The 26,816-nt window shown below is 40.4% G+C and overlaps 4 protein-coding genes across 4 annotated transcripts; 3 read left to right on the top strand and 1 right to left on the bottom strand.

Moving 5' to 3' along the window:
* Positions 1-4,393: 4,393 nt before the first annotated feature.
* Positions 4,394-9,229, top strand: LOC308150603 (interferon-induced very large GTPase 1-like; the record flags this gene model as incomplete). The annotated part of the gene is made up of 2 exons (XM_080523418.1): positions 4,394-7,480; positions 8,051-9,229. 2 exons carry the CDS (start codon positions 4,394-4,396, stop codon positions 9,227-9,229), a joined length of 4,266 nt encoding a protein of 1,421 aa, XP_080379544.1.
* A 1,320-nt stretch (positions 9,230-10,549) lies between these two features.
* LOC308150602 (galectin-2-like) lies at positions 10,550-12,538 on the bottom strand (the record flags this gene model as incomplete). Its single annotated transcript, XM_080523417.1, has 5 exons — positions 10,550-10,696; positions 11,082-11,253; positions 11,909-11,988; positions 12,145-12,216; positions 12,527-12,538. 5 exons carry the CDS (start codon positions 12,536-12,538, stop codon positions 10,550-10,552), a joined length of 483 nt encoding a protein of 160 aa, XP_080379543.1.
* Positions 12,539-12,898: 360 nt separating this feature from the next.
* On the top strand, positions 12,899-20,693 carry pick1 (protein interacting with prkca 1). Its single transcript, XM_080524324.1, has 13 exons — positions 12,899-13,022; positions 13,712-13,779; positions 13,891-14,002; positions 14,233-14,361; positions 15,437-15,503; positions 15,887-15,976; positions 16,450-16,503; positions 16,632-16,694; positions 17,067-17,200; positions 17,399-17,491; positions 17,659-17,709; positions 17,928-18,072; positions 18,470-20,693. Exons 2-13 carry the CDS (start codon positions 13,739-13,741, stop codon positions 18,724-18,726), a joined length of 1,236 nt encoding a protein of 411 aa, XP_080380450.1. The 5' UTR covers positions 12,899-13,022; positions 13,712-13,738; the 3' UTR covers positions 18,727-20,693.
* A 635-nt stretch (positions 20,694-21,328) lies between these two features.
* Positions 21,329-25,949, top strand: plbd1a (phospholipase B domain containing 1a; the record flags this gene model as incomplete). The annotated part of the gene is made up of 11 exons (XM_080524323.1): positions 21,329-21,563; positions 21,991-22,213; positions 22,309-22,392; positions 23,087-23,228; positions 23,473-23,616; positions 23,859-24,003; positions 24,303-24,503; positions 24,764-24,904; positions 25,075-25,260; positions 25,391-25,497; positions 25,773-25,949. The coding sequence occupies exons 1-11, from the start codon at positions 21,479-21,481 to the stop codon at positions 25,947-25,949; spliced, it is 1,635 nt and encodes a 544-aa protein (XP_080380449.1). The 5' UTR covers positions 21,329-21,478.
* Positions 25,950-26,816: the final 867 nt, after the last annotated feature.

The raw sequence follows: 26,816 nt of genomic DNA, 5'->3' as shown, positions 1-26,816 counted from the left end.
CAAATGATGAAGTTTCAATAATGGACTTAGACATGTATACAGACAGTAACCAAGAAAGCAAAGACAACAATGACACAGACATGGACCTTGCCAAACATGCATGCAACATACAAGAAGATACAGATAACGAAGACAACTTGGAAGACGATCAAAGACTGACGACCATTCCTGCTCATCAAGATCGAGATGCAAAAGAGCTTTCAGACCACTGTCCTCAAACACAGATTTCAGGACTTGTGGGAAATATTGTCTCAACAACCAGAAAAGATGTAAGAAACATGTTTATTTTTACACTGAAATAGTGGATTAGGGATAAGAGTGTTTTATATATACAGCACATAAAACATTTTTAACCATAATCCACTATTTCAGTAATGTAACCACTTATAGCCTATCCAAAAGCAGCTAACTCTGCATTAATTTGTGTTGCCACTCCAGAATATTTATGATAGAGTACATCACATATAAGATATGATAAAGGTTGACTCTTGGATATGATTTGTGCCCACTCATTGTCCTCCGCCCTGCCAATCGCATTCAACTCTACAGTGTAATGACCCTTCTCTGAAATGTCTTTCTTCAGACTGGGATTTAGAATTTGGGATGTTCACTCTGTCCACCACATGCTCTATTCTCCAATCACCGTTTTTTGTTGCGCTGCTGGTTTGCTAGGATGTCATAACCCAGAGTCTACTTTAAACTTAATATTTTAGATTGTATTAAAACTGTCAGAATTGTCTATTTTTCATAGATGTATCATAATGTATAAAACTGCTAATGTAAATGGACAAACGTATAACATCACAACGCATTCTCTGCAACTGCTTCTACAGCCTGAGCCACTTGAAGTCACAGGCGATAAGCGTGACCTCAATGACCAACAAGATGACAAGAAGTTTGAAGAATCTAGGACAGACCAAGGAACATGTTCTAGTTTCCGGGAAACCTGTGAAAAAGGTATGTCTATTGTCTCATTAGCACAGTATAACTTTGTTATGGTAATGCAGATACTCAAATTTGTATATACTGTATATTTTTTTAATTCAGTGAAACCTGATCTGACAATTCCATTGATTGGTGATAGTGATACTGTGACGAATGAGTCTGGTAATCTCCTTCTGTGGAGGATAATACGTTATCAGGGTTGTTTCAATTCACCAAATGCTCAAGTGACTCAAAATCCAGTAACACTTGCATTCTTTCATGATGTTTATATAATTAGTAAAAAAAAAAAAATGGGCTCAAACCACTACTGTAATACATTAACTAGTGTGTTTTAAAGACAGATATGTATGTTAGTAAATGCTTACAACTTTAAATTATTCATTGGTTCACATTAATTACTACAATCATTTTAAAAAAAATCTGAGAACTATATGGAATATGTGTTTATGTGCTTTAATATAAATGTTTTTCACTTGTTCCTATTACTTAGGGCATAATCTACCAGTGAGCATGGATGATGAGGCAATTGCAGATGAGGATAAGGTAAATAATTAATAACTATTTTAATGATCACATATCTATTTGCTAGTCTTTTTGCTTACCACCTTACAACTTGGTGGTTGTATTGTAGTCACATACTAGTTGTAATGAAAGTGTTTTGATGTCTTTTAATCAACCAGAAAAGTATATGTTGACTACCTTACAAATCTGTGGTTGTATACTTGAGCCTATTAGATACCATTTGGTACCGGGTAGTTATGTACTTGTATTGAATTATTTCAGAGTACCAGACATTTTCCATTGTCATTACACAGCTGGGCTGTGAGCTAAATCAGTACCTCAAAAAGCCCTATTATCAGACAGAACAACAACAACATTTTACTTTATTACACATAACTTTATTTACATATGGACTTTAATGTTTAGATTTTTTTGTCTGGATTGTTTGAGTTACTACCAAAGTCTGGTGCAAATTTCACTTGAATAGGCTCATTGGAAATACATTTACTGGACAAAATGTTGATGTGTTCAATACTTATTTCCCCCACTGTATTTGCACACAACGTGCATTTTGTCCAGTGGCTGCTAAGGACAGGAGTGGTTTAATGTGATGGCGATTTGTCAGCATTTATGTCTAGGCTCCACAGAACATCCTTATCCCTGCAAAAGTTGATTGAAGTGAAATTCCCACATGTTGCCCCTCTAGTCTGATGCCCTATTAATTTCTGGTAACGTTTTATGTTAGTGAACACATATTAGGCACTCCTTTGTAGCTTATAGCTGTTTGCTTTCTACCTAGCCCATCAAGACACACTACACACACCCACACAACAATGTTATCGTGGGCAAGTTTGGCCTTGAGGTTAGTAGGGAGGCTAGCCAGTAACCCCAAGGTTGCTGGTTCAATGCCTGGATGTGAGTCACTGATTGGAGGCCTGCTACTACATGACATAAGAAAACATTGAATAAAGACCTCATAAATGGCTAGTAATACCCCAGAATTGCCCAATTATCTACTTCTTAAAAACGACAAATGAGTGTGTTATACAGCTCTGCATGCTAAAGTGTTCTTTTTTTACTGTCTCAATGTTGTCTGACACATGCTCTATTCTCGAATCACCGTTTTTTGTTGCGCTGCTGGTTTGCTAGGATGTCATAACCCAGAGTCTACTTTAAACTTAATATTTTAGATTGTATTAAAACTGTCAGAATTGTCTATTTTTATAGTTATCATAATGTATAAAACTGCTAATGTAAATGGACAAACGTATAACATCACAACGCATTCTCTGCAACTGCTTCTACAGCCTGAGCCACTTGAAGTCACAGGCGATAAGCGTGACCTCAATGACCAACAAGATGACAAGAAGTTTGAAGAATCTAGGACAGACCAAGGAACATGTTCTAGTTTCCGGCAAACCTGTGAAAAAGGTATGCCTTCTTTCTATTGTCTCATTAGCACAGTATAACTTTGTTATGGTAATGCAGATACTCAAATTTGTATATATATATTTTTTTAATTCAGTGAAACCTGATCTGACAATTCCATTGATTGGTGATAGTGATACTGTGACGAATGAGTCTGGTAATCTCCTTCTTCAAGTGGAGGATAATACGTTATCAGGGTTGTTTCAATTCACCAAATGCTCAAGAGACTCAAAATCCAGTAACACTTGCATTCTTTCATGATGTTTATATAATTTGTAAAAAATAAAAAATAAAATAAAATAAAAATTTGGCTCAAACCACTACTGTAATACTAAAAACTAGTGTGTTTTAAAGACAGATATGTATGTTAGTAAATGCTTACAACTTTAAATTATTCATTGGTTCACATTAATTACTACAATCATTAAAAAATATGTGTTTATGTGCTTTAATATAAATGTTTTTCACTTGTTCCTATTACTTAGGGCATAATCTACCAGTGAGCATGGATGATGAGGCAATTGCAGATGAGGATAAGGTAAATAATTAATAATGAATTAGCCTAACTATTTTAATGATCACATATCTATTTGCTAGTCTTTTTGCTTACCACCTTACAACTTGGTGGTTGTATTGTAGTCACATACTAGTTGTAATGAAAGTGTTTTGATGTCTTTTAATCAACCAGAAAAGTATATGTTGACTACCTACACAAATCTGTGGTTGTATACTTGAGCCTATTAGATACCATTTGGTACCGGGTAGTTATGTACTTGTATTGGATTATTTCAGAGTACCAGACATTTTCCATTGTCATTACACAGCTGGGCTGTGAGCTAAATCAGTACCTCAAAAAGCCCTATTATCAGAACATATGACAGAACAACAACAACATTTTACTTTATTACACATAACTTTATTTACATATGGACTTTAATGTTTAGATTTTTTTTGTCTGGATTGTTTGTGTTACTACCAAAGTCTGGTGCAAATTTCACTTGAATAGGCTCATTGGAAATACATTTACTGGACAAAATGTTGATGTGTTCAATACTTATTTCCCCCACTGTATTTGCACACAACGTGCATTTAGTGGCTGCTAAGGACAGGAGTGGTTTAATGTGATGGCAATTTGTCAGCGTTTACGTCTAGGCTCCACAGAAAATCCTTATCCCTGCAAAAGTTGATTGAAGTGAAATTCCCACATGTTGCCCCTCTAGTCTGATGCCCTATTAATTTCTGGTAACGTTTTATGTTAGTGAACACTAAACACAAGACAGTGTTTTGAACTAGCTATGTTACTATAACTTGCAACCTGAAGACGTTTCCTAAATTTAGCCACCAACATTCTAGTGACATTGCAAAGTGGCCCATCAAGTTTGAATGTTTGTTTGAAATATGTGTGTTATCTTGATCTTTCAAGGAAGAAGAATTAATACCTGCGTCAATAGAGAATTCTACCAAAGAAAATGAAGCAATGAAACTCAAGGAGCATAACGATTTAGTTGTAAGCAATCTTATGGGTAAACTTCAACTCACAAGCAAATATCAAGATAAATTGACCACTGCAGACTTCCTTAACATCAGCCCCTCCTCACAACCACAACAGGGGGTCAGAACAGAGAGGGAGTTGGCTTGTACCTTCCTACACAAATTGTTGATGCTTGACTACAGAGCCAGGTGCATTCCTTTCAGGGCAGACACAAATGAGCAGTGTGACATAAAACTAAGAAAAAACACAGAGAACCTTTTACAAGGAAGATGTGCCTTCAATGCACTCTTTAACAAAGAGGCTGCCATTGATAACACAGCACAGATAGAAGACCATGTTCACCCAATGGACATTCAGATGGCAGTCTTTTACTGTTCTGACCATTTCCTTCGGCAGTACATGGTTAATAAGCTGTCTATGTGTCAGTACGCCGTGCCTTTGCTTGTGCCAAATCCCTTCACCCAGGAGATTGAATGCCCTCTATGGACATTTCGGGAGATCAAGAAGAACTGGAAGTCAACTGATGGATCAACTGAAATGACAAGCAAAAGCTTACCCATTTACAAAGTTGAAACACCAATGGTCTCAGTCTTCAGGCTTGGTTCTGTGTCCGCCTCTAAATCTCAGTTGGTGAACAGCCTGATCAACTCACGTCACAACACATTTTTTCACAGGCACTGCCCTGGCAGCACTAAAACACGTATCCTAATGGATGGTGTTGTGGAGATTGCCTGGTACTGCCCTTCTGGAAAGTCCACTGATGATTTCACTGACTGTGTTGCATTCTGTAATCTCCATGGTGATGCTATAGCCAATGAAAGACAGTGTGATATTCTGGTTGAAATGGCCGCAGTGAACATTGTCCTTCTACCAAATCTTGATGAGGATGACAAAAGGATGGTTGTTCTGCAGGGCCTTTTCGACTCTCCAAAGCCACTCATATCTTTACTATGTGAGGATAGTTCAGCTGTATCCAAGGTATGTGAAGGAAAGTACAAAATAGGGCTGAAAGACAGAAGTCAGTCTGATGTATCTGAAGAACTGAAAAGGACCATCAGAGAGAGTTTAGTGAAATCTTCTTGCACCTTCACACTAGAACAAATGTCATCACAAAAGAGTATCGTATTGGATGAGGACGATAAGGACTGCCAAACAGGAAAGGCTGCCGCGCTGGAGATGACAAATTTGCTAAAGGGAAAAGATCCATCTGAAATCAAACGGGAATTCCTCCCCTGCCAAGGGAAACTGTGGCATGACTGGTGCAAGAAAAACAAAGACCTTTACCGTCTGAGAGATAACTCCTTTAATTCCCAGTCAGGGAACCTTGAGATGCAAAAGAGCAACATACAACAAGAAATGGAGGACATACGGAAGAAACAACATGCATCTTCATGTACTGAATTCATGAGGATATTTGTCAATAAACTGCACTCATTGTCGGGTAAAGAGAAAACATACTTTCTCAAGTGGGTAGGGATCCTCTTGGATGACTGCTCTTCAGGCAAACTTTCAGACCTTCATTTCAAATACAATGAAAAATGGTCAGAAGTCTTGGCTCTGAAAAAGAGACATGATAAATCAGAGCAGCTGACAAAAAAACAAGAACAGCTGGAAAACATATCTGAGAAACTCTGTGAGGCAACCTTTGGGCTGGAGCATATCCTGAGAGAAATGGGACAGATGTATGAAGCTGGGGCATCTCTTTCCAAGTGCATCAAAGGAAAGACAAAGGACCTACCTAACCTTCCTAAGTTGGCAGCAGATCTTATGATATCAGGACATCCAATGGAACTGATGGATGGTGATGCAGCTCATGTACCTTTAACATGGATCACACAAGTTCTAGATGAAGTCATAAAGAAACTCGGTGACAAACAAATATTTGTGCTTTCTGTTTTGGGTATTCAAAGCACTGGGAAATCGACAATGCTGAATGCAATGTTTGGACTGCAGTTTGCTGTAAGTGCTGGAAGGTGCACCAGAGGTGCTTTCATGCAGCTAGTGAAAGTGACAGATGAGATGAAAGAAGACTTCAGGTTCGACTATGTCCTTGTTGTTGACACAGAGGGACTCAGAGCACTTGAGTTGGCAGGGAGGGCAACAGTCAACCGTGACAATGAATTGGCAACATTTGTCATTGGTTTGGGAAATATGACTTTGATAAACATCTTTGGAGAGAATCCTTCTGAGATGCAGGACATTCTTCAGATTGCTGTTCAGGCATTCATGAGGATGAAGCAGGTCCGGCTGACCCCTGGCTGTGTATTTGTACACCAGAATGTCGGGGACATCACAGCTGGGGAAAAAAACATGGAGGGAAAGAGGAGACTTCAAGACAAACTGGATGAGATGACCCAGTTAGCAGCCAAAGAAGAGAAGTGCAATGCAGAGTGTTTCAATGACGTCATTGCCTTTGATATACAAGAAGATGTGAAGTACTTTGCCCAGCTGTGGGAGGGCAGCCCACCTATGGCCCCACCAAACCCATGCTACAGTGAGAATGTCCAGGAACTGAAGAACACAATCCTCTCCAAAGCCTCAAAATCAGGTGGCATGAGGCTCTCACAGTTCAAATCTAGCATCCAAGACTTGTGGAATGCTCTGCTGAATGAAAACTTTGTGTTCAGTTTTAAAAACACTCAGGAAATTGCTGTGTACAGACAACTTGAATCTGAGTATGGAAAATGGACCTTCAGTCTCAGGTTGGCCATGGCTGACACTGAAAACAAACTGCACAACAGAATCGAAAATGAAAAACTACATTTAGTTGACGAAAATCATCTTAAAGCAGAAATGAAGCAGACCAAAGGGGAAGTAGACAAATCCATGAAATGTTACTTTGATGAAAGCAGAGATAAAGAGATCTTGATTCAGTGGAGAGGGAAATTTGAGTGCAAAGTAAATGACCTTCACAACGACATTGTAAAAGGAGCCCAAAGAAAGTTAGAGGAACTTATACAGCAGAAGGAGGTTCGTAAAAGGTTAGATAAAAGGAAGACTGAGTATGAAAGCAAACTGTTGAAAAAGAGCAAAGAGCTGGCATCTGAACTACAACACAAGTCCATGGAAGAAGAGGATCTGAAGAGAGAATTCGATAAGGAGTGGTCAGCATGGGTTCAGGAGCTAACCCATGATGTACCATTAATCAACGACATTAATATTTGGAAGGATGCGAAATGTATTCTCACGGACATCCATGAAGATTCACTTGTGAATGAGCAGTGGGAGAAGAGAAATTATCCAAAGATATGCTCCCTAGGAGACTATTCTGACTACGTCATGCTGCACAATCATCAAAAACCAAATCACGCAGGTCCACAAGGGGCTCAAATTAACAAACAAACAAAAGGAAAGACTTTATCAGGTTATTTGGTCAACACGTTCCTGAGCCTCCCAGCCATGTTAAGGCCTTCACAATGGTCAAAGAACAACAGTCAACTTGAGGATACTAATGCCTTGACATCACATGATCAAGACTCCATCAGATGCTTGATCCAAGATATCACAAAGCACATAGAGCGCATAACTAAAGAGAAACCAATTGAAACATTTGGCTACAAAGACAGTTACATCCAAGAAATATCTGATTATGTTAGGGGAAAGGTATTTGAATACGAATGTAATTGTCCCCGATACATATTCAAGAAAGAGTTCAGTGTTGATCTCTTACTCTATGTCTTTCAGCTTGCAGAAAGTACATTCTCTAAGCTTCACAGTAGATTCAGAAAAGCCAATCAGGCCTCTCATTATCTTGAGAAAAAGAGACCAGAGTACTACAGCGTCTTCAAAGGCTACTGCCAAGGTTCAACATCAACAGCTGTGCTGGGTAACCTCATCTGCAGAAAACTAGAGCCATCTATTGTACAATCTGTCTACAACAAGATTTCTATTCTTCTGGCTGGAGAAATGAAGGCCAATCTCCCAGCATTTAATGGGTGCAGGACTAACATGGAGAAACACATCCTGACATCACTGGCAAAAGAGGAGGATTTTTACAAGTTCATGAACTACATTCATGACCCAAGGAAACACTTTGAGGGATTCATAACTGAAGCTGTAGAGAGATACATCCACAAAGAAGATAATGCCAGACTCCTTGCCATGATCAAGGACGATATAAAGCACAAGGAGGAGTGTGTTAAACATGCAGCTCACTCAGCAACAGAAGAAGTCAAAAACAACACAGGGGACACAAACATGTGGTTGCAGAAATTCTCAGATAAACTTTCAGATGTGCTCACATTTACAGAGAGACATGTGTGTAGTGTTTCTTATGATGACATTGATGACTTTGACTTTCTCGAGAAAGTAGTTACAAGCCGTCTCAGTAAGATTATTGAACAACTGTATAAAGGCTTCAGCAAACTGTCTCTCCTTAAGATGGAGCAGTTCAGAGAGAGGCCTGATGAGATTCTGATCAAACACTTCTGTAGTTGCTGCTGGGTACAGTGTCCCTTCTGCAAAGCTATCTGCACCAACACCGTGGAGGATCACGATTCTGTTGATCACAGTGTCCCTTTCCATCGCCTGAATGGAATCAATGGATGGCACAAAAGGCGCACAAAGGATCTTTGCAATAATTTCTGCACAACTTTAGTTGCAAGTGATAAACGATTCTACTCACATAAGTTAAAGAAGAGCATTCCCTACAAAACTTACCGAACTGGTGGTCCAGAGTACGCTGACTGGAGCATCACCCCAGATCTCTCTGAACTGCCATACTGGAAGTGGTTTGTGTGTCGATTCAAAAGTGACCTGGAAAAGCACTATGGCAAAACATTTCAGGGCACTGGTAAAATTCCTGAAGGATGGTGGTTGTACACAAAAGAGCAAGCTATTGAAAGTTTAGAAAAGCACATGTAAAATTGTTGTATTTGGTTAAAGCCACATTCAGTAATTAGAAAAACAACAAAATGCCAGCCCGTCAGATATAGCACATATGTATTTGTTTGATTCGGGGGCTCACTCTACCGCATGAGGACACTCAACCGATTGAATGGAGGACACTCAGGAATGTGCATTTGCTTGGGACGTTTAACAGCTCATAGATTGGCATAGATGGCAAGGCAAGCACAGTACCAATCATGTTCTAATTAAGATCACCTTTTTTCAAATATCAAGCAGTTTAAATGTAGTTATCTATGTAACCCGTAGATTGTTTGTTTGATTACAATATATTTTCCTTGTGTATTTTTGTTTTTAAATCTTGCATTATCAAATGTACACATTATTGAAAGTGAGCAAACTGTATTTGAAAAAAAAAAAAAAATCCTTGCAATTATTCAATACCTTTCCAATTCATGCAATGCCTTTCCATTCAAAGAATATTATTTCACATGTAATTTTGATACAATTACCTTTTATAGACTGTATGCTTTAATCATTTGAATTGTATGGTTTATGAAGTTTTGTCTTGACACTTATTTTTTGTTCTTAATCTTTTGTCATGACATTTTGAGGGATTTGCAAATCATAGTAATGACTTTTATTTTTTATTCTCTAATGTTATTTCATATGAGATTTCAATTATATGGATTTAGATTTAAGATTTCAAGGATAGGATAACGATAATGTAATAGCATTGGCATTCTTTATTTGTATTGCAGTTAGTAAACATGAAAGTTAAGTGTTGAGAATATCCTATACTGAACATTATTTCCTGTCAATTGATTTTTTTAAATGCCTTTTCTGCTTTCACTGTAGTTTTGATAAGTGAAACAAATTATTAATAAATCTTTTAAATCATTTTGTTTGCTTTTTCTTACCAATAGAAGCTGATAATGGATCTAATATTGCATATACAGATCTGTTTTAAAACAGACTAAATAACTACAATTGTTGGGTTAGGGTTAGGCTAAATACTACCTTATCCCTGAGCCTTACCCGTATGTGTTAAGTGTATGTTAAAATATAGTTAACTAACATATTCATTATCAATTGATATCATTGTACATAAGCAAATTAAATGTCCTATAGAAATACCCATTTACAGGACTATGAATATAAACAAACTGGCAAGAGGGACTATGGTCAACACAGCTATTCACGGCACATTTTTATTGAATTCAATGTTTCAAACAGTTCAGTAACACAAGTATAACAATAATAAGTTGATCAAGGCCATTAATCATTTTCTGACTCATTGGTCTGACTCAACAATTCCACAAATATATGGTGGGTCTCTTAGCAGATTTTGAAAGAGGTGAGCTTGAAGTCCCCTTTGACCCGGATGTAGCTGATGACATCTAAGCCCTCACGGTTGGGGAACTGTACCTCCTGTCCATCAGGCATCTCCACCTCAAACATGTCTCCAGTCAGCTTCAGTACAATCTGGAGAGAGAGAGAGAGAGAACAGACATGTTTCCACAAGTAATTGCAACACATTTACTCCTTTTGTACACACATTGTTTACTGAATTGCTTTACACCCAATACTTCTCTCTACTAATACTACACTATGCCAACAGTCCATCTACTGCAGTTTCAAATCCTAAAACACTAACCAGGTGGTTCTGCAGCTTTGTTGTTGTTGTTTTTTAATAGATACCAGTACCAGACAGTACCAGTTTGATTTGTACATTCTCAAGCGTCATTCTCAAGTCATAATCTTGGAACCCAGAATCTAATTGATTTATAAAACAACATTTCAAACAAAACTTCCTAAACTTTTTTGTTTCATCCCCATTACACCTCTTCCTCTAGATCCATCCTCACACCTTAACAGTTGAACCCCTCTGAAGGGGATTGTGGATCTCTCTCTCCTCGTCACCCCAGCAGCCTCCATTCATGGAGTTGCACACAAGCACAGCACCATCAGATTCATCATGGAAACGGGGGTTAAAGTGCAACGCCAGGTCTTCAGCATCACAGCCCAGATCAATCTGGAATCTTGAATAAATTATCACATGACACATTATTTCAGAAATCTTACAAGAACATATATGTATCCTCTCATCTATACTGTACTTCCAAAAACAACCAAAATTGACATTTTGGGGTAATTCTCTCCTCCTTTCCAAAAGATTTGGTGTTTTGCTTTGACATGACCCTTACAAGTTAATCTAAAGCTTTAGAGCTCTCTTGTTTTACATTTCTTTTATTAGGATAAAACCCCTTGAGATGTATCATCTCGTTTTCAAGGGGGTCCTAACATAGTATTACAATAGTAACAGCAGAAATAATAAGAGATACAATTATGACAAAATACAGACAGACAGGAGACAAACAACAACATACATTACTAATTGAAAACATTGAAAACATTACAACCATAACAAAGCCAAAATTGATATTAGAATAAGGGAAGGTGGATCTACATACTATAATATACATACTACATTTTACAATATACTTATAACACAGCTGAATATAATATATTATGTGTAAATGGTGAGTAAGGGCTGTTAAAGCAGGGATTAAGACACATCTTTATCAGCTGGGCTACCCCTCCTCCTAGACTTCGATTGCTGCTTTTATTAAATGGTGATGTGTATTTGTTTTGTTGTTTTTCCCTCTACTTTTTTCATTTTGTCTTTAAGTGTACCTCTCAGCATCATCCAAAATCCTCCCCTTCACTTTCAGCTGGTCTCCAGGCCTCAGATCCACGTTCTTCAGCTCAAGTTCCTGCAAATAGGCATAAATTGAATTTGATGTCTTTGAACATCACATATAGGGAATTTGTTATGTATAGTCTCCTGATTAGCCTACAAATGCTATGCCATTAACTTTGGCATCATTCATTTTAGATTGATTGAATGCATGGAAATGTGTGACACTTACCATTGCCAAGTTGCTGCTGCCGGTGACAAAGAAAAGGATCTGCTGTTGTGAGGTCTCAAGTTGCAAGAGGGACTGAGGTCGTACAAGAGAACGGTCTCACCTGAGGCAGAGGGAGTAAAGGTTTAGGTGAGCAGGTTTGATCTCTCCTTGTGTGAACCCAAACCTTTTTAAACACATCACTGACTAACTTGATGATGGGGGGTATACTCAACAGTGATCCATTCAATTAAAATATATAATTGCATTGAAACTATACAATGGGATAGGCTTAAATATAAATAGATAAATAGGCTTGATTGGAGGACTGAGACTCACTGACTTGATGATCAAGTCAATTTAAGTGCCACACAATGGCAAGGAGTCATTGTGTGTTATACTGTACTATCCCTACCATTCTTAGATGATGACAAGACAAGAACTTGAAACACCTTTATACCCATTGTTTTTGATGGTGCTCTGGTCCTCTTATCTTATCTGTTGATGATTCACTACATCCAACGTGATCAACGTCGCCCTCCATACCTTGTACGCACGCACGTACACCAAATCCATACACACGTACGTACAGCATGATTTAATAAAGTGAATATCATTGCGCTTGTCAAAGCTGTAGTCTAGTTTCGCCTCCACATCTCAATTCTTTCTATTACACTAATTATCTACCTAACTACTAACTAGATGACTAACTATCCATATCTGGCAGCTTCCGGTGAGTTGTCGGAAGTGACGACGCCTAACCAAGTAAACAGAAAATCAAGTGGCAGAAAGGAAACATTCTGTAATACGAAAATACATTTTGAAAACCGGTAGAGGCATGAGATAAATGTTCATGTGAAGATTACAACGCGCCTGTTATTGACTGTGTCGGACCATCAAAGGTATGTGTCGGCAAAGTTGTATAGCCTAAGCCACGCATCTTTATTTGCAATGCACCTGCTGCTATCTAGCTGACAAGCCAGAGATCATCATGTGATTCTAGCTGACGTTAGACGGTGTCCATCTGTTTGCATCGGAAGTCGACTTTTGCTGTAGTCTCACTAGCTAGTATGTTGTCAATAGCATAACATCATCATCGCTATATCCACGAAACATGATCCGAAACATGACCTGACTCTTGTAAAAGCGAAGGAAATCATGTCTGCTAGTAGCTGGTAGCTAGCTACCTCACAGAGTAGTGTGAGTGTAAGCAACGATTGAGACCCCAGGGAGGTCAACGCCGCTACAGGAAAATCAAGGCTTATTTTGATAAAACTCACAAGATTAATAAAAATTAAAAAATCCAGGCTTATTTTTGATAAGTCTCGCGAGAGCGACGTTGATGGAATACCCCCCTGGTGTTGGTTGGTGGGTATAGTAAGTTACAGATCTGTCAATACACTGATATTATCACTAGCTATATGACATTTATGTCCAAATAACTGTCCAATATGACTCATTAGTTGACTGCAACATTCCAGCTTTCTCCATTATTATAATGTATTTTATCCATTTCCCCGTTGCAACCCACATACTGCATATACCCTCATAGACAGATATGAATACTGATTTAAACTCTTCTCATCCACAGATTCGACCCAGGTTTGACAGTCCTGGTATGTTCACAGACATGGACTATGAGTTGGAGGAAGACAAACTGTAAGTTAAATGCTTCATTAGCTTTATTACATTTCTTTGTTCTTTATGTTCCTCTGTTTTGTGATTATGTGATTATGTGACTGTTGTTGTGGTTATATGTCTCATGAACAGCGGCATCCCTACAGTCCCCGGGACCGTGTCCCTGAAGAAGGACGCTCAGAACCTGATAGGGATCAGCATCGGGGGTGGGGCGCAGTACTGCCCCTGTCTCTACATTGTACAGGTAACTTTCACCACACAAATCATTGATAATCTCTTTGATCAGTTTCTGTTCATTATGTTTGTCAGTTACAGGGTTATACAAAACCCAATATTCAAATAACTTGAACTTCATATTATTATATTATTTGTTTTTAATCTAAGCTGAGTTTACTTTCCATAGCTTGGTACTGTACCACAATAGTGGATTGATTCCCCACATTACAACCCAAGTTTCTGTCTCTCTGGTCTCAGGTCTTTGACAACACCCCAGCTGCACTGGAAGGTACTTTGGCAGCTGGCGATGAGATCACAGGGGTGAACGGCAAGCCTGTGAAGGGTAAAACTAAGGTGGAGGTGGCCAAGATGATCCAGGCCGTCCAGGTACAGTGAGAGGTCATGGAGTTCAGGGTCGGGAACAACTCGATTAAAATACAGTCAAATTTGCCGTCATTGAATTGTAATTTAATATGGCTTCCTGAATTTACTGAATTAAAATTCAAGCGACACCAACACTGGTGGAGTCAAGTATGACAAAGTGAGCTGTTGGTTGGTTATCATGAACTTCAATTTGAACTAATTTTTGAATGATGAATGCAGTCTGCCCAGTCTGCCCAGTCACAGTCACAGTCAGTACAGCTCAACATTCACTTGTCGTAGTTGCTGAGTGAATACTATGAACCAGTTAGTGTGTGTCCTCTAGTTCATCGTTCAACTACACAATCCAAAACCATGTGAAAAAGAAAATTGCTATAAATAAAGATAGTATCTGCACACCATATATTAATATTAAACATAATTGCTATAAAACAGTGCTATCAAATGGGCGAAGCTACTCACAGTTCACTTCAGATATTAGAGGAGGATATTCCCAGGTTCTGTATCTTTGCCAGTAAATGACCAGTCAGTCAGACAGGTTGCTGCCCCACTATTAGACAGTGATTCAAAGGGGACCTCTTTGCATAGTTTAGCGGAGCTAGTGAGATTAGGACAATAGACTGGGAGTACGGGCCATTACGTCACCCGCACTGAGTGGCAGTGTTGTTTTAAGGCTCTATTGTGACCGCACAGGAAGGCAGCTGTGTGAGCTCTATGACTACCCCTCAGCCCTGGTCTGGACCCTGGATTAGAGAGATGGGGAGAGTCTATCACTGTCTGTATTGAAGGATTAGAATGTGTTATTGTTGCCCCCGGGCTGTGCTGACTCTTAATTTTTTCATGACATGCCCATTGAGTTGAAATCGTCAGTGTTGAATGGAGTTGCACAAATGTGTGCAGTGTCTCAGAGTACTGTTAGTTGATGGTGATGATCTATATATATAATACATCTTCCCTTCTTGATAATGCAAATAAATGTGTTGTGGCAAATATGCAACAATATTGTTTTTGTGAAATAGTGAAATTACTGGGGGAAAAATATCATTGCATCTCATCCGTGTTTGTTTTTTTGTCTGTGCAGGGAGAAGCAATAATCCACTACAACAAACTACAGGCTGATCCCAAACAGGGGAAGTCACTGGATATAGGTACTGGACCTGCTTAGAGTGGTGTTTTGATGAAGGAGAAAAAGGAGAAAAGGATGAACAGACCGGCGAATAGAGAAAGAGATTTAGATTTTGGAATTCATCACATTTTAGAATGAGTAAATAAATGTCATGATAGTAAGCCTGTGATGGTGTTAAACGGTGTGATGGTGTTAAACAGTGTGATGGTGTTAAACAGTGTGATGGTGTTAAACAGTGTGATGGTGTTAAACAGTGTGATGGTGTTAAACGGTGTGATGGTGTTAAACGGTGTGATGGTGTTAAACGGTGTGATGGTGTTAAACGGTGTGATGGTGTTAAACGGTGTGATGGTGTTAAACGGTGTGATGGTGTTAAACGGTGTGATGGTGTGTTTCGTGTTTCAGTGCTGAAGAAGGTGAAGCACCGCCTGGTGGAGAACATGAGTAGTGGCACAGCAGACGCTCTGGGGCTCAGCAGAGCTATCCTGTGCAACGGTGAGACTGGGAACAGACACAGACGGCTGTCCTTTTGTCTGTCTACCACCCTATACCTTCCTCTGCATTATTTACCCTCTCTCCTCTCTGTCCTCATTGCACACCCTGGAAGACAGTCGTTCTAGTTTTGTGACGCTCAGCCCGATTCATCAGTAATCCTTTTCGGTATTTACATTTATGACATTAGCATACACTTTTATCCAAAGCAACTTACAATAAGTGTCATTTGTCTAAGTAAGTGAATCAACTATACATCAGTCATCATAAGTAAAACCTTTGATTAAAATGGTGACATTTGACAAATGCCATCAGCAGACACCACTAGACCCTTTGTCATCTCTCTCTATGTGATGGCTGTTCCCCTGTGGATTTTTTTCTGGTTATGACTTAAAAAAAACAATCACTGAAATCATGAGTCATATCTAGACATGCAGGAAGGGAGTTATTCTTACATTAGGCCTTTATTTTTCTAGATGGGCTGGTCAAGAGACTGGAGGAGCTGGAGAAAACTGCAGAGCTGTACAAAGGTAACTATGATGACACTGTTGTAAAGATGTCATTGACATGTTAAATTAATTTGGTAGATTTGCCTGAAATTCAGTGTTCTATCATCACTATGCCCTATGGTAAACCTTCTGTGTTTCTCTTTTTGTAGGGCTGATGGAGCACACAAAGAGACTGCTCAGAGCCTTCTTTGAACTCTCACAGACTCACAGAGGTCAGTTGCCATGCTTCAAAACTACACCAAAAATGTGGATGTTAAACTCGTACCATAATGCAGACCCACAGACAACGAAACTATGCTATAGTTCAGTGGAGGTTGGCTGTGGAAGAAATTGTGGCGGGTCTCATTTTAATGTATGAACACGTGTTTGATACCAATCCTGCATTGCAATGAGCCTGTCCTTCGATCTCTACCTCCACCAACCTTCCCTGTTATAGTCACACTCAAGCGCCATCTACTGTCCCTCCCGCCAAAAGTGAACAGACTGCACTCAACTGCGTCTACATACTGTATATCAGACACTTGACTGAGTGGTATTTCTCTCTCCCCCCCCCCCCTCCTCCCTCCTGCCTGTTCAACCCCCAGCATTTGGGGATGTGTTTTCTGTAATTGGGGTACGGGAGCCTCAGGCTGCTGCCAGCGAGGCTTTTGTGAAGTTTGCTGAAGCCCATCGCAACATTGAGAAATTTGGCATCCAGCTACTGAAGACCATCAAGCCTGTGAGTCCAAACCCTAAACTTTCTTACATGCACATAAATAAATATACCCACAGAACACACACTGTCTACACTGTCATTTCTGGTGGTGAACCAACTGCGGTACACGTCTACACATGGACTTGCACGTTGTCATATCAACTATCGGTTGAAACTCTGACTAATCATGTCCTCTTGTTTTCTCTGTCTCCTGTTCTGTAGATGCTCCATGATCTGAACACCTACCTTCATAAGGCCATACCAGACACCAAACTCACTATCCGCAAATACCTGGACGTCAAGTTTGAATACCTGGTAAGAGCAGACCTCTATGTTAAAGAAGATTACCATCCTTTCATGAGCTAAATACCAGTTAACCTGTTATCAACAAAAAGACATTCCCTGTATACAAGGGACTGGGAGTATGTAGCAAGCTTTCAAGGAGTGTTCATCATTGGAGCAACATCCATTTTGTGTTTCAGTCTTACTGCCTGAAAGTGAAGGAGATGGATGATGAAGAATACAGCTGCATTGTGAGTAGCTAGCTACCTCTGCCCTGCCTGAACTGAAGAGCTGTACACCATAAACACTTGTGTTGTATGCTGTGTATATCAGACACTTAGGATACTGTGAAACAGAAAATTAATGACCAATTTATGGCATTGGTTGATCACACGACAACAAACTGGATCCGCTCTAGCTATTTTATGCTTTGTCTATGTTTTCATTGTGCATGTGTGTGTTCCCACAGGCGATGGGAGAGCCCATGTATCGTGTCAGCACTGGTAACTATGAGTACCGTCTGGTGCTGCGCTGTCGACAGGAAGCACGAGCCCGATTCGCCAAGATGAGGAAGGACGTTCTGGAGAAGATTGAGCTACTGGACCAAAAACATGGTCTGTTGTCTCGCTGTCTGTCTATATGACTGTCTGGCTATCTATATCTATCTATCTATCTATCTATCTATCTATCTATCTATCTATATGGCTGTCTGTCTGTATCTATCTATATGTCTATATGACTGTCTGTCTGTCTGGCTATCTATATGGCTGTCTGTCTGTATCTATCTATATGTCTATATGACTGTCTGTCTGTCTATGACTGTCTGTCTATCTATGACTGTCTGTCTGTCTATCTATCTATCTATCTATCTATCTATCTATCTATCTATCTATCTATCTATCTATCTATCTATCTATCTATCTATCTATCTGTATAGCTGTCTGGCTATCTATCTGGCTGTCTGAAGGGATACATTTATTAACCCCCCCTCTCTCTCTACCCTCCCTCCAGTCCAGGACATAGTGTTTCAGCTGCAGCGCTTTGTGTCGGGCATGTCGCGCTACTATGACGAGTGCTACGCCGTGCTGAAGGAGGCAGACGTCTTCCCCATCGAGGTGGACCTCTCCCGCACCATGATCAACTACGGCAGTCAGTCACACTCCTACACAGAAGAGGAGGATGAGGAAGAGGTGGAGGGAGGAGGGGAAGAGGTGGGAGCTGGGCAGCAGGCGGAGAACGGTGCTGAAAAGCTCGTAGATGATGAATGAGAGAATGTATGGTGTGATTGTCCTCTGGAGCATCGGTCTACCTTCTATGATCTATGTGTTTACCAACTGCCACTCACCCTACTCTTATTTAGCAATGAAGTTGAATATGAGTTGAATATGGCCCCATTGTGGAAATGGTTACCAAGTCGTCACACTGAATAATACTACTGTGAAGTGCTGCTATTCAATCTTAACTATCTGTTTACAGTATGTACTGTAATTACATAATGCAATCTACTGTAACCAATGGAATTTTACTACTGCATCTTACAGGCATTACGATTACTTCAAGGGGCTACATTGTTTCTGTTACGTCTCAACTTATACCGACCCCATTTGTATGCACCCAAACACAAATCTAAAACACTAGTAGTGGGTGATATTGCCCTTTACATTGAATGCTTTATCATTGCTGAATGAGTGCAAAATGTATGTTACAGAATTAACTGGCAAAGTGTATTTTTATTTTAAAGATATAGGGGGTGCTGATGCTCCAGTAATGGGCTGTATGAATGTGGGTGCCTTTCTGTCTGATTTGTATATCGGTAGGAGACAGTCCACTCTCAACAAGTGGACAGGGGATATTCCATCAATGTTGCTAAAGAAAAATCCAGTCTTATTTTTGATAAGTCTCGCAATCAAAATAAGCCTAGATTTTTCTTTAGCGACATTGATGGAATACCCCCCAGTTCAGGTCTCAGACAAAAATGGTTTATGTTATTTGAACGCTAAAAACATGCAGTAATCATTGGGGGGAGATTATGCTCAAAGAGACTTTTCCATCATATTAAGCAGCATTATAATAATAACATTCCTGCCGTAAACTTTCTTTCTGCATCCTTATGTGCTATGCCATATTTTAAATGGTTGGTGAGGGTGAACTCACCATTAGGCAAAGATTAGGAGAGAGAAGTTCTGATGTAGAAAGAACTCAGTTAAGAGCAATGTTTAGTCCAACCAGCATTTAAAATTGTTTGGCCATTTTGAGGGACCTTCATGGTATTATTGCACAGTGTGGTTATGTTGTTACACCAAGAGCCGTACAGTATATACAGAGAGTTTGGCCACTTTTTACACTTGGCGCCATGTTAGCGCCTTTCAGCATTCCATTTACCCCTTCATGAATACTTATGAGTATTTGGATTCTAGTTTTGATTCTAGCCGTTCCATTAGCTATGTTTAAAATTCTGAAAGTTCTATCAAAGAGTAACCTATGATTCTATGAACTGTGATTGGTCAATATTCCCCATGAGGAGCTAACCTAACATGGCTGCCATGGAATTATGAGGTGTCCCTCAATGGCCAAATTCTCTGTATTTATGGCCGAGTTGTCTTTGTTATCATTGTGAAACGTTACTCTGTGTCTTTGCTGCACCTGACACTACAGTTGATGTGGTGCTGTGTTGATTATCTGTAGGCCTATGTTGTGAACATACGCAGTGTCACAAGTTCACAAATCATCACAGTAGTGCAGTAGATGACAATGATCTTTCCTAACTGGAATGTAATTTAATCAAAGGGACCGATATTATATTATTTATTATGTTTCAAGATGTGTCAATTACAGATTGTATGAAGACTTTTATTGGGTCAACTGCATTGCCCAAGTCCACAACCCAAGTGAACCTTAAAAAAACATAGGCTACCTATATTTTAGTTTCTTCTCCTAAAGTGTGCACTAGACTTTTTGTGTGGGTTTCTCATTCATACTGTATCCATTGTGAGGCCTTAGGTCGATGCAAGGGAATTACGAAGAACGTACGGCTGAAGCATATCCAAAATGAAGACTTTGTGAAGATATTGTACTTTTTTATTTCTTATGGGTGTTTAATTGTGTGTTGGGGTTTTCTTTGTTTATCTTTTTGTTGATTATGTTACATCATTATTCTCGCTGAAGGTCATTTTTGGAGTTGAATGTGTAAAAGAAGGACAAATGGTAATTCTTTATTATCATATTCTAAAAATAAAGTTGCTTCTGGAAGCTAAATGTACAAATCTTCATTCTCATAGACTAGAAGAATATCTCTGTCAATCCGTTTGTTGACTGGACTCTTCATCTAACTTTGCTACTTTTCAAGCGGTGCCAAGCCTGCTACACTTCACCTGCACTTCATAAACCGGTGTTACCGGCATAGGATTGATTCGTGACGAAAACAAATATTTACGAGAGACTAGTAGTGGACATACATGACTGTAGCCAATAAGGACAGTACAAAAGGGAGAACTAAGCTACTATATGATATTATAAAATGACCTCTCACCCAACTCATGCTCGCACACGCCCCAGTGGCCTAATGGATAAGGCACTGGCCTCCTAAGCCAGGGATTGTGGGTTCGAGTCCCATCTGGGGTGTTACGTTTTGGCATTTTACCTTTTAACGATATACAACGAAAGGGTACATAAACAATATATGCTAGCTGGCAGAGAGCGTAAATAGTATTTGATAAAAAAAAAAAAAAAAAAGTTTTCCATGTCCTTGTTTTGGAAGAATCCTCAAACGGAAATGAACCAATCGTAACATGTTAAGCACCGATTCCACCAATAAGGAAGCTGTACTTGAGTTTCAGTTCTCCAATGTTTTCCTCATGTGATTAGAGGTCCAGTATGTCTGTCACTGTTAGTGGTAGGATTTAGCTTTAACGTTCCTCTCTTGTAACACCCGAGGTTAGTGCTAGCATGTCTGTCACTGTCAGTGGTAGGACTTTGCTTTAACATTCCTCTCTTAATACGTTTTCAAGACAAAGACATTGCATGTACAACATCAAAATGGTTATTGAGAAGAGGCTATGGCTTTTTGTGTTCTTCCATGTGGCTGCGACCTTCGTCAGTGCTGACAGTAAGTAGCCTAACGAAGCATGTAGCCGAAATCAGTATGTGAAGTGACTTTATATTGGTGTTGATACGTCTTTCTCATGCAGTGAGTGTGACTGACATGGAATAACCACAGTTAAATACTTTCAATAGCTCTCTAAGCCTGTCTCTTTCAGACAAGCCTGTCTTTATTCAGTGTTCTCCTTGAGAACAGACATGTCAAATTCATTCATGTTCATCAAGACTCAGAACTGTTTGACTGTTTAATAAAAATGATTTACCTGCATATCCCCCATTCAGAGTGGGAAAAAAACCTGTGAATTCCTGGGTTGGCAGTCTGGTGTGAAAGAGAGAGCTATTGCTCAATGACAGTAAAAAAAAAAAAAAAGTAGGTACTCCTGTTATGTTTATGTGATAATGTGATATATTTGTGCTTACCGCTTGCATCACAGAAATAACAGCAGCCACAGTGTACTGGGACGCCACACACAAGACTGCCCAACTGAAAGAGGGCGTACTGGAGAAAGAGGGGGATGCGTATGGATACTGGAACGACACCCTATCTCACACGGGCTGGAGTGTCCTGGAGATACGTGCTGGGTATGGGGAGACCCCCGAACCTGACGATGTCACCTACTTCCTCGCGGGGTACCTTGAGGGCTTCCTCACAGCTGAGTTAGTATCCCTAATATTGCAGTTATCAACCTTAGGTAACATTTTAAGTGAACTGTTTTAATGGTATATTGTTTTTGTTTTTGTTTTCCCATCAGACAAATGATCAGTCACTATGCCAACATGTATCCTCAACTGATTGAGAACCCAAAAGTCTTACGTGCGGTGAACGGCTTCATGAAGTAAGTGTTCTTTCATCCGATATCGTGACAGCCGTTAGTTTGATTTGATTTGATTTATTTCAATCCCCATTAGCTGATGCAAATGATCAGCTACTCTTCCTGGGGTCCAAACAGAAGATATACAAGAAATCATCATAAAAACATATAACAAAGAAGAATGACATCAACATAACATCACAGAACATATAACAAAGGAGAAAAACATCAACATACATAACAACTTTTTTTTTTTTTATAAGAACAAAATAAACATTGGCAATGCTCACGGCCTCAGTTTTTGGTGATAATAACAACAACAACAAAAAAAGTGAAAGGGCATCATCTCCCTGGTCCCAACACACCTCACGTTTTCTTTGAGACACTGTGTCCCAATTCTGCCACTCACTTCCCTGAAGTGTGCACTTAGTGTTGTAGTTCACCCCACTTGGATTTAAAATGATGGGGTTGGTGTAAGCATGTGGTGTTACTACTTCTCCTAGGCCTTTGAATCTCTGTAGGGGAGTGCATACTTCAGGGAACATTCAGACTCTGATTCAGAAAAGTTTGATAGGGGAAAATTGCTTTTGTAAAAGTGTAAAAGACATTTTCACATTACAAAACACAACATACAATAAATGGAGTGACAGATACACAGAGATGGGAGGCAGGTAGTGTGTCTGACGGTGTGTCTTGTCCTGCTCTGTGCCTCTGTTAGGAAGCAGGACACCTGGACCAGGCAACAGGTGAAGCTGAACAAGACCAGTGATCCTCTGTGGCGTCACACAGGCTTCATCGTGTCCCAGATGGACGGCCTCCAGGCAGGAGTCGCTCACTGGGCAAAGATGCATGGGAAACAGGTGTGCTGATATCCCCATTCAATTTCAACCAATACATTGTGTGTGTGTGTGTGTGTGTGTGTGTGTGTGTGTGTGTGTGTGTGTGTGAAGAATGCATTGATGGATACCTTTTGATAAGTGTATGTCTGTACCTTTTGTTTGAGTAGAACAAAAGATAGAATAGAATTGGATAGAAAATATACATTTGATCTGCTGCGAGTGGTGCGATGTTAACCCCTTGTTTGACGGATGTTTTCCCCTACAGCCTCTGTCCCTGTTCGCTGTCCAGTTCTTGAATGCAGTGGGAGATCTGCTAGACCTGATCCCAGCCCTGCTCCCTGGCACCACGCCTCCTCTTGGCTATGATTATAAACTACCTGGAATGGGCCACTGCTCTGCCCTAATTAAGGTTAGAGGTCATGACGTTTCACTCTTGTTAAAGATCAGTTCCATTGGAGAGAATACTTGAAATATCAAATGGAGTAAACTAAAACGTAACTGATGTTTCATATCAGTGGGATCATTATGATTGAACTCAATTCAATGGAATTCAGAATGGCTTTTCCTTTACATAATCTTACAGATAGATTTTTTTTCTTCTATTTGTGGTGTGTTATTATATAGCTCAGTACCATCCGTCTCTTTCCCCAGGTGCTGCCTGGGTTTGAGAACCTCCTGTTTGCCCACTCTAGCTGGTACACCTATGCTGCCACCATGCGCATTTACAAACACTGGGACTTCTACCTCAGTGAACCCCACACGGCCACGGGAAAGCTGTCCTTCAGTAGCTACCCTGGTAGGCACTGTTAAGAGCAAATTATTGTCGTTGGTTTCGGCACTGAGATGAGGCCACTGTAGTAGAGGCAGTAGAAATACTCACAATCTGTCTATGGCTCAAGAGTTTTTCAGAATTTTGGAAGTGTTTGGTGGAATAGAACCAATATTTGCTCAGTTGTATTTCCATGTTTATTTCGCTACTAAACATGTAAACATGTATGTAATGTGTCAATGTCATTAACACATTACTTAATTCACCACTTCAAAACCACAGAACTCACCCCACCCCCACCTCTATCCCATTTCCCACACCCCCAGGCTTCCTGATGTCCCTGGATGACTTCTACCTTCTGGGCAGTGGGCTGATGATGACCCAGACCACCAACAACGTGTTCAACAAGACCCTGTTCTCCCAGGTGACGCCCCACAGCCTGTTTGCCTGGCAGAGGGTGCGTCTGGCCCACGCCCTGGCCAACACCGGGGAGCAGTGGGCCAAGACCTTCTCCAGATACAACTCTGGTGAGAAAGGAAGGGACTGAGGATGTACAGTAGCATGATTCTTTGGTGTATTTTTCCTTTTTTGCGGGGGGGTTAAAGTTCCTGTCTGCTTTTCATGATATTTTGTATTGGAAACTAGTGTTTCCCTAAACAGTCTTATGTCTCTCACACACATTTCTTTCTTTTGTTTCCTTCTTTGTCTCTCTCTCTCTCTCTCTCCCCCCGCCCCCCCCCCTGTCCTTCCCTCCCCCGTCCTTCCCTCCCCCGTCCTTCCCTCCCAGGCACCTATAACAACCAGTACATGGTGTTGGATATGAGCAAAGTGGAGCTGGGTCGCTACATACAAGACGGGGCTCTGATTGTGGTGGAGCAGATCCCTGGCCTGGTGGAGTACTCTGACCAGACCCAGGCCCTGCGCAGGGGTGAGCCACCTACTGACTGACTGACATGGACATCTGCTAACAGATGCACGTCTTAGCTCTAAATTTCAGACAACGTAAATTCTTTTGAGAACGACATAATGAAGCAAGACTTTAAACCTCTCTCTCTCTCTCTCTCTCTCTCTCTCTCATCCCCATCTATCTTTCCTCAGGTTACTGGCCCTCCTATAACGTGCCTTTTCACCCTAGCATCTACGGACAGAGTGGCTATTCAAAGATGTGGGAGAAGTACGGGGACGACTTCTCCTATGATCTCTGCCCCCGGGCCAAGATCTTCCGTCGGGACCAGGCTGGGGTCAAAGATCTGAACTCCCTGAAGCACATCATGAGATACAACGGTGTGTCTTACAATGAGCCCGTCCTCCGATTTCTACCACCACTAGCCTCTCCTGTTCTATTCCTTCCCCTATCTCTGTTTTCTCCATGTTCAGTTTTAGTTGTTGTTTACAGTGTTCTGCTCTCTTTCAGACTACAAAAATGACCCCTACTCTAAGGGTGACCCGTGCAAGTCCATCTGCTGTCGTAACGATCTGCAGTTGAAAGATCCCAGTCCAGGAGGATGCTATGACACTAAGGTAAGACTTGTACCAGAAAGATGTAACCAAAGATCATTGTATATTCACTGTGTGCACGATGGAGAACTGTTTGGTCCATCATGCACCACTGACACCTTCTCTGTCTTTTCTCTTTATTTCTTTCTCTCTTTCTCTCTCTGCCCGTCTTTTCTCTCTTGACTTCTCGTCTCGACACCTTATGTCTCTCACCTATCCTCTCCCCTCTCTCTCTCTCTCTCTCTCTCTCTCTCTCTCTCTCTCTCTCTCTCTCTCTCTCTCTCTTTCTCCTCCTGCAGGTTACAGATTTCCACATGGCCCAGCAGTTCAGGGCGGAGGCAGTGAATGGTCCCACCACACAGGGTGGCCTCCCTCCATTCTCCTGGGACCTGTTCAACAGCACGGCCCACCAGGGTCTGCCCCTCTTTTACAACTTCACCTTCATCAGCATGCAGCCTCAGCTTTTCATGCCCTGATGGGGGCAGCAGAGGGGGGGTGCAGGGGTCGGGGAGGGGGGGATAGAGGGGAATTAATGAGGAGCTGGCGATGGTCAAAAGGCACAATCTGTAATTTATTTGTCCTGTTTCAAAATGGGATTAAGTACAGAAACAATCAAAAGTTACATAAATATTTGTATGCGTGAGAGTTGGTTATGATGATTATGCCTTTAATGAAGCAGCTTGCATGGATTTTTATTTTTTTAGTCCAATGGCCTCTTGCAATAATTTTGATCAAGCTTGAATCAGCAGGGATTTCAATTGTATGAATCTATTTTTGCAATGTCTAGGTATTTCCTCAGTTTACCATCATACATATCTGACATTGCGTTGTTCTGTTGAGCCCAGATTGGCCTGTGCCAAATGCTGTCTCTCTTCTTAATCCAGGCCAACGTCTTTATTACTATCATGTGGTCTTGAACAGAACGTCACTGTGCTGCCTGTTTGCATAACAACACTATATGAAACCACCAATGCAATCCAATACTCAGGGCTGTTCTTGATCCACTCATCTGTCATTTGTTTCATACTTCTGCTTGGTGTAGGAATTTTATTCCTATTTCTTTTACATGGAGGAAGTATGTCCTTGAAATGTGTACACCGTACAGGGTTTGATGCAAGATGTTTCTTGCAACGCTGCACTTCAGAAGCATATTTTCTACGATTGTTGTTAATAAAATGCAACAGTGATCCTAACTGTCATGTCTCCTAGTGTTTATGTTCACCCTTGGATGAGCACAGTAAATGCATTGATGTTTTAGTCTCATAAAGAGTAGGAGATCTCAAAGAAACGACTGTCTCGTTGATGCTCATATCTGAAGAAGGTCTTTGATGAATCGTCATGTT

Source organism: Nansenia antarctica (assembly GCF_963989245.1).
Source record: "Nansenia antarctica genome assembly, chromosome: 2".
Lineage (NCBI taxonomy): Eukaryota > Metazoa > Chordata > Actinopteri > Argentiniformes > Microstomatidae > Nansenia > Nansenia antarctica.
The sequence above is the reverse complement of the archived record's forward strand: the minus strand, read 5'-3'. Positions and strand labels throughout refer to the sequence as shown.

What these genes read in the sequence shown, in the direction of transcription:
- pick1 (XM_080524324.1), top strand. Translation starts at nt 13,739, where the DNA reads ATGTTCACAGACATGGACTATGAGTTGGAGGAAGACAAACT. An exon ending in AGATGATCCAGGCCGTCCAG is followed by an intron (nt 14,362 to 15,436) that starts GTACAGTGAGAG and finishes TTGTCTGTGCAG; the next exon opens with GGAGAAGCAATAATCCACTA. An exon ending in AACTGCAGAGCTGTACAAAG is followed by an intron (nt 16,504 to 16,631) that starts GTAACTATGATG and finishes CTCTTTTTGTAG; the next exon opens with GGCTGATGGAGCACACAAAG.